Here is a 14,764-nt window from a genome sequence, read left to right as displayed (position 1 = left end):
TCATGATACACCACTGTGTGTCTGGTTCAGATTGGGCACAAAAACATCTTTCTTGGTGTAGTTAGGTTAATGATTTGTCAGATACACTATATTAACATCTAAAATATAGACATTTACAAAGTAAAACAGTTGAAATGACATAACATGCCAAATTAAGTGCTACCATTTAAGTTTGGTCGGTTGATGTTTTCTTCTTGTGTCTTTTTTAAACGGTAGACAAATTTTACATTTGTAAAATAACCTAAAATACCACTTAACCAGCCTGAATTTAGCAGTACATGACTTTTTCTGTTTCTTTTTATTAAATTATTGGTAAATTTGGTATCTGTAAAGTGTTACCCATAACTGTATCAAACAAACTGTGTCTAACATACCTTTCAATGTGACCATTTTTCCCCCCGAAAACAGATTATTTAATCTTACCTGTCAATATACAATGTTTTCATATCAAACAGCAAACAGAAGCAGAGCATAGCAGGTCAGAAAAGTGAATGAATTTTGTGATTTTGTACCATCCCGGGACTGTAATCAACTGACACAGGGGATAGACTGTTTTTGACCATGTTTTATTTTTTTTTAGTACAGTACTGTTAAAAGTTAGTTTCAACATGTTCAATTGGGAGATGGATTTTTTTCTTCAGCTGAGGTCAACAGACAAAGCAGCTATAGAAGCAGTTGCCAAGGTTACCACAACTACAAGGCTGAGATTTTCAAAAAGGAAACAAAATAAGACAACCTAGAACTTGATTTTAGAAACATACGGTGCCACCATACCATAAATGTTTGTAAAGCCTTTCTGTTGTTTTATTTTTTTAGATTTTTTCTTTACTCATTTGATTTCATGTTTATTTTATGCGAGACAAATCAGAATTATCTCTAGGTACTAACTGCACCTCAAAAAAAGAAAAAAAAAAGAAAAATAGAATAAAAGAAGAATCAGATTAAAATAAAAGGAAAGCTTGTTTGTTTCATTCATATTCATTTTAACAGCGTCCCCCTGCTTCGGAGCTGCTACGATGTGATATTTGATTATGATTACTGTTCTGGATGATGCTGTATGGACTGGGTGGTGGGGGGGCTTTCTAATTAACCGACTGAATGGGGGTGTAATTTGCCATTGATGCTCTTATAGGGCAGGGAAGGACAGAAGGCACAGCAGTGGTGCCTCAGAAGGAAAGACACTGTGTACCCGTGTGGGCACTTTTATCTGGAATGACAAATTACACGTTTAGGGAAGTGTGGAGGGCGTCATTTTCTTAAGCGCTTGCAATAAATAGTGAAAGTCGTTGGGCAAAAACAGCTATTCTTGTAGAATGTTGTGAACGGTGGGGAAAGAGGGAGGAATGAGTCTGAACGTCTGTATGGACAACATATCTTCCTGTTTTTGTCTGTTTAACAGAAAGATTTCATGTATTGATTTTGTAGTTAAATGCTAACAAACTGCCTCACACTGGCCATGCATGAAACAGAGCCAACAGCCAATCACATCACATGGGTTTAATCTGTTGTATGTAAATGTGTAATCTGCAACAATCGACTCCAGTTTTATGTGAAGAAAACAATGAATGAAGAAATGGTTGGGAATCCCTTTGCAGGAGACATTTTGGCTCCTTTTCTCTGCACCAGTACACCCCCCTCAAGGTGAGAGTGGTTCAGTCCGGCTCTACAGCAGCACGCTGAGACAGAGATCTGGTTGGATGACGCCAAAAAAGAGAAAATATGGGGACTAGGGAATGATCTGAGAACAGATGTAGAATGAGGGTCTTACAGATCCTGCCCACGTTTCTTCTGTAAAGTTTGGGACAAAACACTTAAATTTCTCTTGGTTCTCTGTAGATGCTGGGTGTGTTATGAGTCAGGTATGTATGTATGCACGTGTCTGTGTGTCAGTATGTACTGTATGTCTTTACGAGGGCTGTGAGCCCAGCAGTCTCTCAATAGCGGCGTTGATGTCTCCTCCAGTAGCGATGAGGGCCTGCAGGTTGGCCTCGCGGTTAATGAAGCCCATGGCGCTCAGCTGGTCCAGCTGGGACTGGAACCGCACCTCTGGGGTCTGGGTCTACAGGGGAGGGGAAAGTAATGAAACTTCAAAAAAAAAAAAAAAAAAATCAGATGTGAAAAGATGAACTATCACTGCGTGTGTGTACCGTTGCGCTTCCTCCTCCTCCTCCTCCTCCTCCACCAGCAAACATCTGGAGCATCTGTTGCATCAGCTGCTGCTGGGCAGCGTTCGTTCCTGCACTGCTGGGTGAGGAGGCGGGGTTCTCTGTGGGCATGCCCCCTGCTGTGGGTATGCCAGGAACTCCGCCTGTGGGTATGCCAGGAACTCCACCTGTGGGTATGCCAGGAACCCCACCTGACATCAAACTGAGCCAAAAGGGAAAAAAAAGTTGAAAAACAACTTCTACAAAAAAAAATGCAATATGTCAATATCTGTGAGAGCAAACCTGGGCATGAGGCCTGGCGCTTCTGTCTGCAGTGTCTGTAAACCCTGTTGGATCTGCATTAGAGCTTGCATGGCCCGGGGATTGGTCATGACTGACAGGGCTTCTGGGTTCTGCATCTGTAACCAAACAGAGTGACAACAGAGAGTCAATCAACTAATCAGCAGCCTGTTTAGTATACCTACTTGCCAAATGTCTGGAACAGTGACTTGGAGTGAGATAACGTGAGTGAGAATGAAAAAATGAATACAGGCTTATCAAAAAAATAAATCAAAACTGGTAGCCAAAAAATGTTTGGAAGGTTGCTTTAATCCGAGAGACAAATATGTTTAGTATGTGCTGATAAATATCTGTACTAAGTTTCACAACATATGGCTCAAGGATTGTTACAGTACATTGCCCCCTATGGGCCACTCAGTACTATTTTTTTTGTTATGTCACTACAGGTCTGACGTTGTCTGTCTTAAAAACTTCAAAATACAGGTTGAAACGTGTGAGGTACCTGCTGCAGAAAGATGGGCAACTGAGATCTGAACTGTTCCTGCAGCTGTGGGTTTCCAGCAAACAAGGGGTTATTCATCAAAACCTGGAAGACAGAGAGAGACAGACAGTAAAGTTAATGTTTACTCCACGCTCGGCTATGCTACTTACACAAAGTTTATATTTGAATAATGCATGCATTAAGGTCTTACCAGTGGTTTCAAACAAAACGCTGAATAAAAGAAATAAAAGCCTTTCATATGCAGCACTTGGTTTGCTGTTCAGTCAGTATTGTTTATTAGAACAAATAAGTCAGAGCCGTGTTGTTTATTCTTTCTAACAATTTGCTGCAAGTGAGCTTAACAGACAATCCCCTCTGTTGAGAACGCACTAAATAGCTGGGCTTATTGGCCTAATGCACAACAGGCCTAGCTCCATCCTACTATTTACAATTCATTACATACTGCGTTCAATATTATAAATTGATTCCGCATGTCGTACACAATAAACGTTCTGAGGAAAGCTTTGAATCTAAATAATGCCCAGGATTTGCACTGTGTTACGACCATATCTGTGGGTGTATGTAGCACGTGTTACCTGGGATGCCAACTCTGGGTTTTGGGCCAGTGACTGCATCATACTGCGCATGTAGGGAGCAGACAGCATGTTCTGCATCAGCTGAGGGTTTTCTGAGATCTGCTGCAGTAGGCTCTGCATGCCCGGGCTGTTGAACATCCCTGCAACGCACAGAAAAGAAAGGAGTTTATAATAATGTGCAATGTGCATGTAGGTAAGCATAAAAATGACTTAGCATTCAGGTGTATTGAGAATCATAGCGTGCTCTATCTTACCATTGCCCAGACTGCCAGGATTGATACCCAGAGGGTTGGACACACTGGGGTTGGTGCCCCCAGGGGTGCTAGTGCTTCCTGTGGTGCCCCCTCCACCCTCAGAGGGGTTAGAAGAATTTGGTGGCCCCCATGGATTGGGCAGGGGCTCACGGTTCTCTGTCCTTGATGGCTGGACACCAGAATCAGAGGTCCCACCTAGAGCCGAGAATGGGTTGCTACCGAACTACAGGAAAATAGACGAGACAGTCGGATACAGTTAGTCATGCGACACAAATGCAAATAAAACCATGAGGAGAGTTAGAAAATGTGTAAAAACAAGTCCTAGTGAGGATTATCACAGTATAAACAAACAAGGATTTGATCAGTAAACATCCCTGTCAGATACCTGTTCCCTGGCAGCGCTGAACATGGGTTCCTGGATGTCTGTGTACATCCTCCGCAAGGCATTGTAACCTCCTGGGATGCTCTCCAAGTTGCTCAGAGCACGGTCCTGGTTCCGCATCATTTCCTGCATCATGGCAGGGTTCCTGGCCAGCTCCATGGTCTGCGGGTTGAGATAAAAGAGCACAGGAAGCAAGTGAGTGAAAGTTTATGTTGAACAGAACCAGAATAAACCTGAATAAACAAACCAAACTGCAGAGGAAATCTACTGTAGTCATGACTGTCCTACAACCAACTAACTACCACTCAGTCCCTCTCCTTTACCTGTCTCATGAGCTCAGGGTTGTTGAGCATGTGGGAGATCTCAGGGTTGCGTTCCATCAGCTGTTGCATCTGAGGGTTGGCCATGATCATCTGTCTCATCAGGTCCGGGTTGGACATCATGTTCTGCACCAACGGGTTCTCCATGATCTGAGAGAGCATCTCTGGGTTGGACATGAGCTGCCTCTGCATCTGCTGCTGCAGCTCCATGAAGTTAGCTGAGCCCATGCCAAGCCCAGCCAGACCAGCCAGGTCACCGAAGCCAGCTGATGGACGCCAGATGGGTGGACGACGGTTAATACACATCATCTTTGTGGTGCTGAGTTAATAAACAAGGTTTGAATGGAAATAGTAAGACGCGGGTGGACTCACTCAGTATGTTGGGCGTCTGTGTGGGTGGTGCCGCAGGGCCAGTAGATCCTGCTGTGGGAGGGGGGATGGTGCCCGGACTCGAGGTGGAGGTATTGCCTGCTTGAGTGGAGGTTGAGCTAGAGGCCGAGGTGCTACCGCCATCTCCTGCCCTACAGAGAGTAGAGAAATTCAGTGGTTAATTATAAATACAACAAATTAGCAAACTAATTGAATTCCACACAAAGACTGTGTTGCAATGTGAATTAATCCTTCTTACAGGCCTGCTACAAAATGACTGGGTGAGCCAACATGCTTTGCATAATAATGGAGCCTTACTTGTGTGCTGTCTTTATGACTAGGTGTACTGTCAGGCCATCCTTGATGCCGTGTTGGCTGAGGCTGTCGCCGTCCTTCAAGATCTTCCCTGCAAAAATGAGAACCAACTGGTCCTGTTTGGCTTTGAATCGCCTCGAGATCTCTTCTTTAAACTACAAGAAAGGAAAGGGAGATAGAAAGCAAATGGGACAATGAGTGGGAACGGTCAGAATGGTAAAAAATAAGATGGTTTACATCTCAATAGTGCAGCTTGAAAGCCTTTCTGTTCTGTTGCAACCTTCAGGCTTTAAATTCCCACTTCCAAGAAGTCCTCTGTGCTTATCCTATTAACAAGCATCAAAATCTGCCAAATCATGCTTAATCTTTGACTATTGTGTGAAATATAATTAGCACAGAAAGCGGTCTCATCCTGAAGAAAGCTGCTCTTACGCTTGTTACATCTTTCATTTTCACTGTAAATAAAGATATAAGTCTTATCTCATAAGTATCTTATCTAAACACCGTACTCCGATCAGCTACCTGTGGCACACACAATAAAATCTTAACAATTATACAGGATATGAATTTTAATAACTGAAACTAATTAGCTGGAGCACAAAGGATGTTCCCCATCATGTGCAATTTAATGAAAACACTGTGCATTACATAGTTATTTATGATGATATTTACGACCTGATTGTGACACGTTTTCAGTAGAGCTCTGTCCGCTTGAAATAAAACCCTGACTCCTTTACTGTTTACTCTGACAGTTTGTTTTAGTATTTACTTAACACTTTGGATCGTCTTCTCCTTACACGAGCACAGCTGTTTCATTTATTTTCTGATGTTTACATTTCTTCTTCTATTGATATCGTGTGGCTTTTTGTAATATGCTTTTATTATAGCTTTGTGTGCAACCCTGGAAGACAAGCAGCCACTATATGGTAGCTGATTGGGATCAAAATTAAAAAGGCCGAGAACAATGGATGATGTTATTCAAATTAGCTGTCAGCTTTAAGGACACAGAATGTTCTCATTGTGCCACATGTGAAATATAAAACCACATGTAGATAACAGTGGTACTTGAAAATCAGAGGACGTGGGTCCAGGTTTTAAACATGAAACACATGAACACAGAGCAATGAACCACACACACACACACAGCCAGACAAAAAAAAAAAAAAGACACAAGCTTTGAGCAAAGCTGAGGAGTCTGATTTAATTCTGGCTCATGGATTGCATGGTGGTTTGTCGCCAGGCCAACAATACTTCTGACAATACTGTATATTCCCCAGAAAGCTGAATGACTCAGTGGCAGCACTGAGAATGTTCTAGACTGATAGCAAGCTTTAGCATTTAGAAAGCTGCTCAACAGAAATGGGAAACGAAAGATGAAGGCGATTAACCACTTCCACAGTCCTCATCAGGCCATTGTTGCTCGTTTGCAGTGGGCACAGCAGGAGCGTAGCCCGTCAGCTGACACTTGTTTGGCTGGATACTGAGCTGAACGATGGCTTAGCTCGCTTAGCTCAGCCAGCTAAGTGGCTAACTGTTACCGTTAGCCGGCTAGCCGTTTCAAACACGAACGTGCTTATATCTCCATACTGGGTGTCAATAACGTCAATAACACCGACTATGTGTTGACCAAGGCGGTAATACTTTAATATTACCCAACCTCTTTGTTTTCACACACTCTCAGTTAGCCGGTAAGAGAGGCGATGCTAAGCTAACGCGGCTAACTAGCCTGCTAGCTGAAGTTGTGGGCAGGGGCATGACGTTAGAGCACGGCGACGGAGCAGCCCGAGACCCGCTCACCTGAGTGACAGAGGCATCCTCTGCGATGGCGATTTCTTCTTTGTCTTTAGGGGTTTTTACTGTGACCTTGATAATAGTTCCCTCCGACGCTTCAGGCTTATTATTGTTGTTATTACCAGGATCTGCGGCGCCTTGGTCAGCCATCTTTACTCCGCCGATGGAACAGCTCGGGTCTGGCGTCAGCTTCCGGGTCATAAGAGGTCAAACCTCTTTCCAGAAAGACTCTCAGGAGTTTCCCTGCCTGGTTACCCAAAAGTACACGTCTGAAAACACATTTCCAATGAAATGTATGTTTCTGCTTCGAGTTTACGTAAATACCTGTTAGATTATATCTCCAGAGAAGCTGGTTATATTGCTTAAATGACTTCTAGCAGTAAATGATTGACAGTAAATGAAACACATGACTTAACGACACAGGAATGTCGTTGGGACATTTGTACTATGTAACGAGGCATTCTGAAAATGTGGATTAGTCTAGTCTAGTGAGAACATGCGTCATTATATGTATATCATATGATTAACTATAGGGAACTAGTACAGAAGTCATTTTTTTCCCATTAATCAATCGTCAGATATTTGTGATAATCCCTTAATCGTTTCAGTAATTTCAGTTTCTCAAATGTGACGATTTGCTGAAACATCTGTGGGTTTCAGACTGTGACACATGGCACATTTAATAGGCTGATGATTAATGAATAATTAATCAGAAATCTAATAGTCCTGTGCCATTACTATTTCTTTTTTGTGTCAAAATCAAATGAATTCAAACAAAAAAATGTTGTGTGCCCTCAGCAATCAGGAATCTGTCGCTGAGCATATCTTCACACTAGGTTTTGCTCACATTTGAGTTTAAAGTTGTAACAATGTCTGCTGTCTTAATGCTGCTTAAATAACCAATGTCAACTTTAACCAAACTACAAGGCTCAAATACATTTTAAGTCGAATCCATAATAACTGCCATTGTTGAGCTGTTATTTTCACACTCAGAGCCGTTACTGAGTGCTGCGGAGAGTTTTATTCATTAATGGTCAATTCAGTCAGTGCAGAAAAAGTTCACAGGAGTCCAAGATGTCTTAAAAATGGAGAATTTATCAATACACTTGTCATGACATGATGCCGACCCTCTGGCTTGTCTATATGGAAGGAAATATGTTTAATGTTTAGTGAGTGAGGATGGCGCCAGCTTCCCTAAACACAAACATATAGCTGCTCTGTGTCTCTAGGGGAGACGTCTGTATAACCGTAACAATCTTTAAGATTTTACACTATCACTATAGTTACCTCAAGACATATGTTCACCCCCATACGTGGCATGCTAGAACAGACAATTCCCTCACAAAGAAGAAAAATAATATAAAGTTATTATCACATCAGAATTGCTCTATTACAAGTATTGCATTATTCATTGTCAGCATCTATGGAGTGTAAACTAACAGTAACTGTAAGCACAGATAAACGTAATGGCTTTTTGTTACTTTTGTTTTACAGTAGATGAGCCACGACACTCACCATGATGCTGCCCAGTGCAACCACTGTCAAATATGTTGGCCACATGATAGTTTGAAGTGAGGTTCTATGAGGTATTTATGCACAAGTGTAGTGTGTGCATTTAAACTGATAGTGTTTTTTTGAGGTGGACTTTTTCTATGTGGCTAAAATTTGTATTTTTGCTGACTGTGTCCACAGCAATGCATTGATCTGATTATGTGCCGGGATTCCTGTCTACTTCTCCAAATATTTGGGGCATGTTGACCGTCACCTAGTGTAGGTTGTATGCATGATACGTAGCACTTAGTAGTTGGCACGCTGTGTAAAATGTAAAAAGACACAAAATGTGACCACATATTTAACTAAAAATAGCACAAAGACGACTTATCAGATGTTAAACATGAGAAATCTGATTGTTTTTGGAACATTATGAGCCCTTTTTGAAATTTATGCCAGCATTACATAAAAAAAAAATCCCGCTTTCAAGATTACAGTAATTGGTCTTCTCAGTTCCCAGACACTTACAGAGTGTTGCTAAAAGGAGAAGTGATGGAAACGTGACTCTGTGCCAACTTTTTTAGAATGTTTTGCCGGCATCAGATTAAAAATGGGCAAATTGTTTCCCAAAAACAACTACATTACTCAGTTTCAACATTTAATAAGTTGTCTTCATTCTGTTTACAGTTAAATATGAGGTTTCATTGTTTGCACACCATCAGATTTTGTTATGATTTACATTTTACACAATGTGCCAACTTCTTTGGAAACAGGGTTATATGAACTTTTTTCAAAATACCAATAATTTAAAAACTCTTTAAGGACTTTGCTCAAGGGCACCTCAGTGGGGGTCACTTCTCTAACTTTAAGGCCACTACTGTCTACAGTATTTTATTCTCACACATATACCTTTAACACATGCAGACAAACAATCTCTCACATTACTTATATAATCTGATACTTCTAGTTTAGCAGTAAACTCTTTTGTGAGTCACATTAGTTCCTGAATATATGTAAGGTGAGGTAGAGCTCAGGATGTAAAACATATATTATATTTGATTTGTTAAGACAATCCTATAGTATATAGACATTGTCTGTATAGAGCGCCCCCTCCATATGTGTCCACCATGTGACAGCACTGAAAGAAAAGTGTGTGTTTCAGCATGTCGCATTGACACAGACAGTCCTGCATACCTATGCATATCCCCAGTTCTAGAGCACACCATTTACAAACAAACAAAACCCACCAAAAAAGAAACATGGACCATCACCCCTTTTCCAAAGCCTCACAAACCCCACACATGCACACACACACACACGCACACCCACCCACACACACACACACACACACACATCTCAAATGTACAGGGTCACATGCACTGTGGCCCCTACAGTGTCTCATTCAAGTGCATCCCACACAGGGAGACCGATTGCCGCAAAGGATTTTGCTTTCATCGACAGAAAAAAACGAGGGGACAACTTTGGTGGCTGTAGTATTGTCTGTGACTCTCTCTCTTTCCCCCCAAGTGAGCAACATCTCTCTCTCTCTCTGTCTCTTTCTCGTTTCCCCTCCGCCTGTTTCTATCTTTACCACAGAAAGGTGGGCAGTAGAGAGGGTGTATTTCCAGAAACAAGGTAAGGGATCAAATTTCAGGGTGTCTTTTTTGTGTGTATCCTAGAGCAATACATTTTCATTTATGATGACTGTGAATGGACAGAGGCTGGCCGAATCAGATAAAACGTCATTACTGCTGAACAAGCACTGGTGTGACATGAGGTTTGGGAAGGGGAACATCAACAAAGTGAAACATTATAGCTTTTGCTGTGGTTTTGCTCTGCACCTGTTCAACTAATAGAGATGTTCCCACTAAAGCAGAGGTAAATGTGGTTGATAAAACGTTTGTAGGAATCCACTCTGAGTTAAAATGTGCTTGTTACATGATCATACATAGCCATATTTTCAGCTTGGCTGCCTGGTTAATCTTTCTCTGGTTTCTCTTATCATGTTAGATATTTCGTTCTCATTAAATGGGATTTTCAAACAGAGCTCCAAATTGGACTATTTAATTTGACTGATTTCACATGTTATAACCTTTTTTATGGATCTTTTATGACGTGTATGTATGAACATGTTAAAGATACCTAAAGTTTGTCATTGTTTATGTATAATGCCAAATCAGGAACATGTTTTATTTGTTTATTTTAGCAATTATATATTCAACCTCTTAACATGCAGGTCTTGAGACAGTATGTGTGTACAACCATGTTAAATTTGACTTGACATTGTAAGTTTGTGTGTGAATATGTGTATGTAGAAAACATGATTTTACAGTATCTGCAGTCGCCTTAACTTCAATGATTTTTCCTCACTTCATTGCAGTTACTCTACAGAGGCCCCATTATCTCAGCTCAAGATGTACAGCTTCATGGGAGGGGGCCTGTTCTGTGCTATCGTTGGTAATATCCTGTTGGTGGTCTCCACTGCAACCGACTACTGGATGCAATACCGTCTCTCTGGAAACTATGCACACCAGGGTCTGTGGAGGTACTGCATGTCCAACAAGTGCTACATGCAGACTGACAGCATAGGTAAGACACTTTGGATGTCTGTTTGGATTCTGCAGTTGAATTGTGTTAAATATGCAAAGATTGGGTTTATTTTTCTGAATGATTGAACAGACAAATTTTGCTTATTGAGTGACGTGAAATAAATGTGTCCCTGACAAATATTGTGCCAGTATAAATAAAAAGGATGGCATATCTGATGACTATCTGTTTCCTTTCAGCTTACTGGAATGCTACCAGGGCCTTCATGATCCTTTCAGGGATGTCGTGTTTCGCAGGCATCATCGCTGGCATCATGTCCTTTTCACACTTCTCCTCCTTTGAGAGGTTCAACCGCTCCTTTGTTGCAGGAATCATGTTTTTTGTCTCCAGTAAGTTTTGTTTTCTCTGAATTGACGCAGACCCACCATTCACCATTATCCTCACCTTAATCATAACTGACATGCACCTCCCTGTCTCCCTCTTAGCTTTCTTTGTTCTGCTGGGTATGGCCATTTATACTGGAGTGACAATTAACTTCCTGGGGAGGCGCTTTGGGGACTGGCGCTTCTCTTGGTCCTACATTCTGGGCTGGGTGGGCATGCTCATGACCTTCTTTGCAGGTGAGAAAGGGGAAAGGCCGGGGTCTGATCTTTGTCTAGACATGAATCCCATTATTATTCAGCAACAGCAGTAACCAGACTATCATCAAATATTGAGGACAATAACATCTTTGCTTTGCATTTTGGCATCATGAGTGTCACGTCATGAATAATATTTTAATATAATAATAATAATATATTTTCAAGTTCAAGTTTAAATGAATGTAAATGCGCATTGCACACAGTTGTTTAACAAGACCTATTGGCAGTTGTGTCACAAAATACATAACCTTTGTCTGTTGCAGGTATTTTCTACATATGTGCCTACAGAATGTGCGAATGCAGGAGAGGAACTGGCACACGCTAGATGGAGGCAGGCAGTTTGTTTTGGGGAAAAAAAGAGGACAATGCCACTTGAACTGAGGACTAACAGAAGGCAGCCTTGACTGATCTACTGAAGAGATGACGTCTGATGCTGCTCCTGGAGGCCTTTGACGGTCTGCTTTTCTAAAAGGTTTTTTTTTTTTTCTAGTATTAGTCTTGCTGATATCACAGAGGAAAAACAAACTAATCACGTGTCTAATTATTGTAATGGGATATTGGTGTTATTTAACTTTCTTTAGCAGATTATTTTGGCACATTCAATAAAAGTTGGTCCTCAAATATTTGTGTGATTTTTGTAGCTGTACTGACAGACTGCCACAAGATGGCAGCACTAAAGCACTGCACTACTCGAGCACAGGGATTTGATTTGATAAGGAATGGGGGCCTCGCATTAATCAGGATCAAATGTCTGACAAGATTGCAGACTGTTGAGAAACAATTATTTATCTTCAGTCATAACTCTCTAACTCTTTTCATAGGAAGATTTTGTGCGTCACAGACAGATGAAACAATGTTTTCCCTTCAAGAAATGCTTTATAGTTGGCAAAAAATATACTGTGGGAGTGTGTTAGTCTGCACAGCAAAGTACATTACATCAAAGGTGTATAGTGCACATGTTTGTCTCAGGATTCCCCCTGAAGCTGTTTGACTTTGGCCTCCTTCAGTAAGTTTGACAAGGAATCCCCCAAACATATTATTATTAGGCTGTCGTTCATGGGAAAGGGTTTTTCCTCAGGCAGCCAGCATGATCTTCCACAACATGTTTGTTGACATCCCCTGAGAGCACTCAAGTACAGACAGCGCATGGAAAAGTGTTGGGGAGGTTGTTTGTGTTTGCATGTTTGTGCAGGACAGGCTACATAGAACCTGAGAAGAAGATCATGTTCCTGGACCGGAGAACCAGGGTGGGGTGTCCAGCTACTGATTGTTCCTCTGGCCTGAATTTTTAAAAGTGCTTCCTCCTTTTTCTTGGTACTCATCCATTCCTCACTATCAGCTGGAAGGAGAGGAGCAGTAGCTGCCGAGGTAATGAATGCTTTGGCTACTTGGTGACGGAGAAACAATGAGAGAAATGTAAACAGTCACTGGACAGATCCCTTGATCCAACTTTCCATACTTGGTCCCTGTGGCTGCTGTGAAGAGATAAGCTCTGTAATATTGCATGCTTTTCTTCAGATTCTTTCATAACCCACTCTAAAGCTTTAACCGAGGCCAAGTCTTAATAACTTATGGAAGAACTTGGCAGATTTTGACATTTTAGAAAATGTACTAAATGATGTCACATTCAGTTACTGCAAAGCTACAATGGAGGTTTTATAGTACTAAGGAAGTGAGGATGGTGTAATATTTTCTTTCATCAATCGCTTCACGTATGTAGGATGGGAAGTCCTGATCATTCCAGAAAATCACATTGCAAAAGTTTCTTTGAGGATACTGGATAACATTTTAAATCTAAAATAGTGAATTCCCCGTCGCTTATTTTAGTTGCAGTGTTTTTTTTACAAAACATAACTCAGTTTACTCTAAAAACACACATTTTTTTGGCATCAATGCAGTAAAAATAGCAGCGTCAACTTCCTCATTCTGCTGTGTTCAATATTAACTTTGCTCTATTGTGCAGCAGTCGAGTCTTCACTGAAATGTAGAATGATCACATCTCAGCAGTAAGATTTTTCTATTGCTCTGAGAAAAATCTTAAAACTGAAGACTGACAGAAATACGACAACAAGACAGATTTTCCCCTTTAAAACAGGTGAACAAAAACTATCCAGACCAATGTGTGCTTGAAGTCAAGGTTCCCATACTGACCATGAGTTTCAATGAATTCACACATGACAAAGTTTCATAGGTGAATGACTGGATGCAGGAATGCAAGGTTATGGTCACCTCTCAAAGGCATGTGTGCTGGACACAGCAGCCCTGCTCACCCTTCTATTAGCCAAAGTGTTTGTTGAACATGATGTCAGCGAGAACACCTGGTAGTTTTCACTGACAGAGCTGTTGATATATGTGACAATCTGCTCAATATGGGTGTTTTTACAGACCTGCAATTTGTCTTACTTCAAATAGGAGAACACTGTCCCTCGCTGTGGCAGATGTTCACCCAGGTGTTTAAGTAGGACACAGAGGCACGGGTATGCAAAACACACAAAGACACCAAAACACATTTAAGGAGAGGGAATTGTATTTATAGAAGTAGGGACTGTGCTAAGAGTGGAGAGAATTTATGGAATGAAATTGATAATTAAGAGAAATTAATTTAGCTGAAAGGAATATTTGCATGACAAGAGATGCTGTAAACTTAGCTATCACATACGTCTGAGCTGTGTGTTTATATGTAAAAGATTTTCAGTTGTCAGATCAGATGTTTGGACCGTCATTGTCTGAATTCATAACTCACTGAGATAATGTAAAACTATGGAATACTGGAAAAATTAGAATGAATACCAATTAAACAGTGAATTGTTTCCAGGTTTTTAAGATGAAGGGAACAAACTTAAACAACTATTCCAGTTTTTGATTATCTGTTCTCTAGAATAATGTTTTATTTAGACATTTCATGACAGAAAATGTTACATTGTGCAGTATAAAAGACAATTTTCACTCCTTCCAAATCACACACCTTACATAATCTGTGTCTGCCTGAATAATTTTGAATCTGCTCACCTCAATGGCCAGAGGAAGGACACCAGCTCTCAGCTGTGCAGCTAAAGATCATTGGTGTCAATTATGTATACTCTTTGGCCCGGTCTTCTTCTGACTGATGGTCAGACTTATTGCTCTCAGTGAT

At 41.0% G+C, this 14,764-nt stretch overlaps 2 protein-coding genes across 2 annotated transcripts; one reads left to right on the top strand and one right to left on the bottom strand.

Annotated features, from left to right (window-relative positions):
* Positions 1 to 545: 545 nt before the first annotated feature.
* Positions 546 to 7,149, bottom strand: LOC104923121 (ubiquilin-4). The gene is made up of 11 exons (XM_019264350.2): positions 6,959 to 7,149; positions 5,165 to 5,316; positions 4,850 to 4,998; positions 4,481 to 4,743; positions 4,161 to 4,319; positions 3,776 to 3,998; positions 3,522 to 3,661; positions 2,947 to 3,030; positions 2,448 to 2,563; positions 2,148 to 2,367; positions 546 to 2,059 (listed from the first exon to the last, which is right to left on the bottom strand). The coding sequence occupies exons 1-11, from the start codon at positions 7,100 to 7,102 to the stop codon at positions 1,907 to 1,909; spliced, it is 1,803 nt and encodes a 600-aa protein (XP_019119895.1). The 5' UTR covers positions 7,103 to 7,149; the 3' UTR covers positions 546 to 1,906.
* Positions 7,150 to 9,970: 2,821 nt separating this feature from the next.
* On the top strand, positions 9,971 to 12,163 carry LOC104923122 (lens fiber membrane intrinsic protein). Its single transcript, XM_010736121.3, has 5 exons — positions 9,971 to 10,078; positions 10,824 to 11,032; positions 11,230 to 11,379; positions 11,476 to 11,610; positions 11,895 to 12,163. The coding sequence occupies exons 2-5, from the start codon at positions 10,858 to 10,860 to the stop codon at positions 11,954 to 11,956; spliced, it is 522 nt and encodes a 173-aa protein (XP_010734423.1). The 5' UTR covers positions 9,971 to 10,078; positions 10,824 to 10,857; the 3' UTR covers positions 11,957 to 12,163.
* The last annotated feature ends 2,601 nt before the right edge of the window (positions 12,164 to 14,764 follow it).

The sequence above is a fragment of the Larimichthys crocea genome, chromosome XIII (genome assembly GCF_000972845.2).
Source record: "Larimichthys crocea isolate SSNF chromosome XIII, L_crocea_2.0, whole genome shotgun sequence".
In the NCBI taxonomy this organism is placed as follows: Eukaryota; Metazoa; Chordata; class Actinopteri; family Sciaenidae; genus Larimichthys; species Larimichthys crocea.
Note: the sequence above shows the minus strand (reverse complement) of the source record. Positions and strands in the feature narration are given on the sequence as shown.

Bases quoted from the DNA above. Each gene is read 5' to 3' on its own strand.
- LOC104923121 (XM_019264350.2), bottom strand. From the start codon at position 7,102: ATGGCTGACCAAGGCGCCGCAGATCCTGGTAATAACAACAATAATAAG. The intron at 3,031-3,521 runs GTAACACGTGCT...TCTGTCTTCCAG, and splicing joins ACCCAGAGTTGGCATCCCAG to GTTTTGATGAATAACCCCTT. The intron at 2,060-2,147 runs GTACACACACGC...CCTCCCCTGTAG, and splicing joins GAGGAGGAGGAAGCGCAACG to ACCCAGACCCCAGAGGTGCG.
- LOC104923122 (XM_010736121.3), top strand. From the start codon at position 10,858: ATGTACAGCTTCATGGGAGGGGGCCTGTTCTGTGCTATCGTTGGTAAT. The intron at 11,033-11,229 runs GTAAGACACTTT...GTTTCCTTTCAG, and splicing joins CATGCAGACTGACAGCATAG to CTTACTGGAATGCTACCAGG. The intron at 11,380-11,475 runs GTAAGTTTTGTT...TCTCCCTCTTAG, and splicing joins AATCATGTTTTTTGTCTCCA to CTTTCTTTGTTCTGCTGGGT.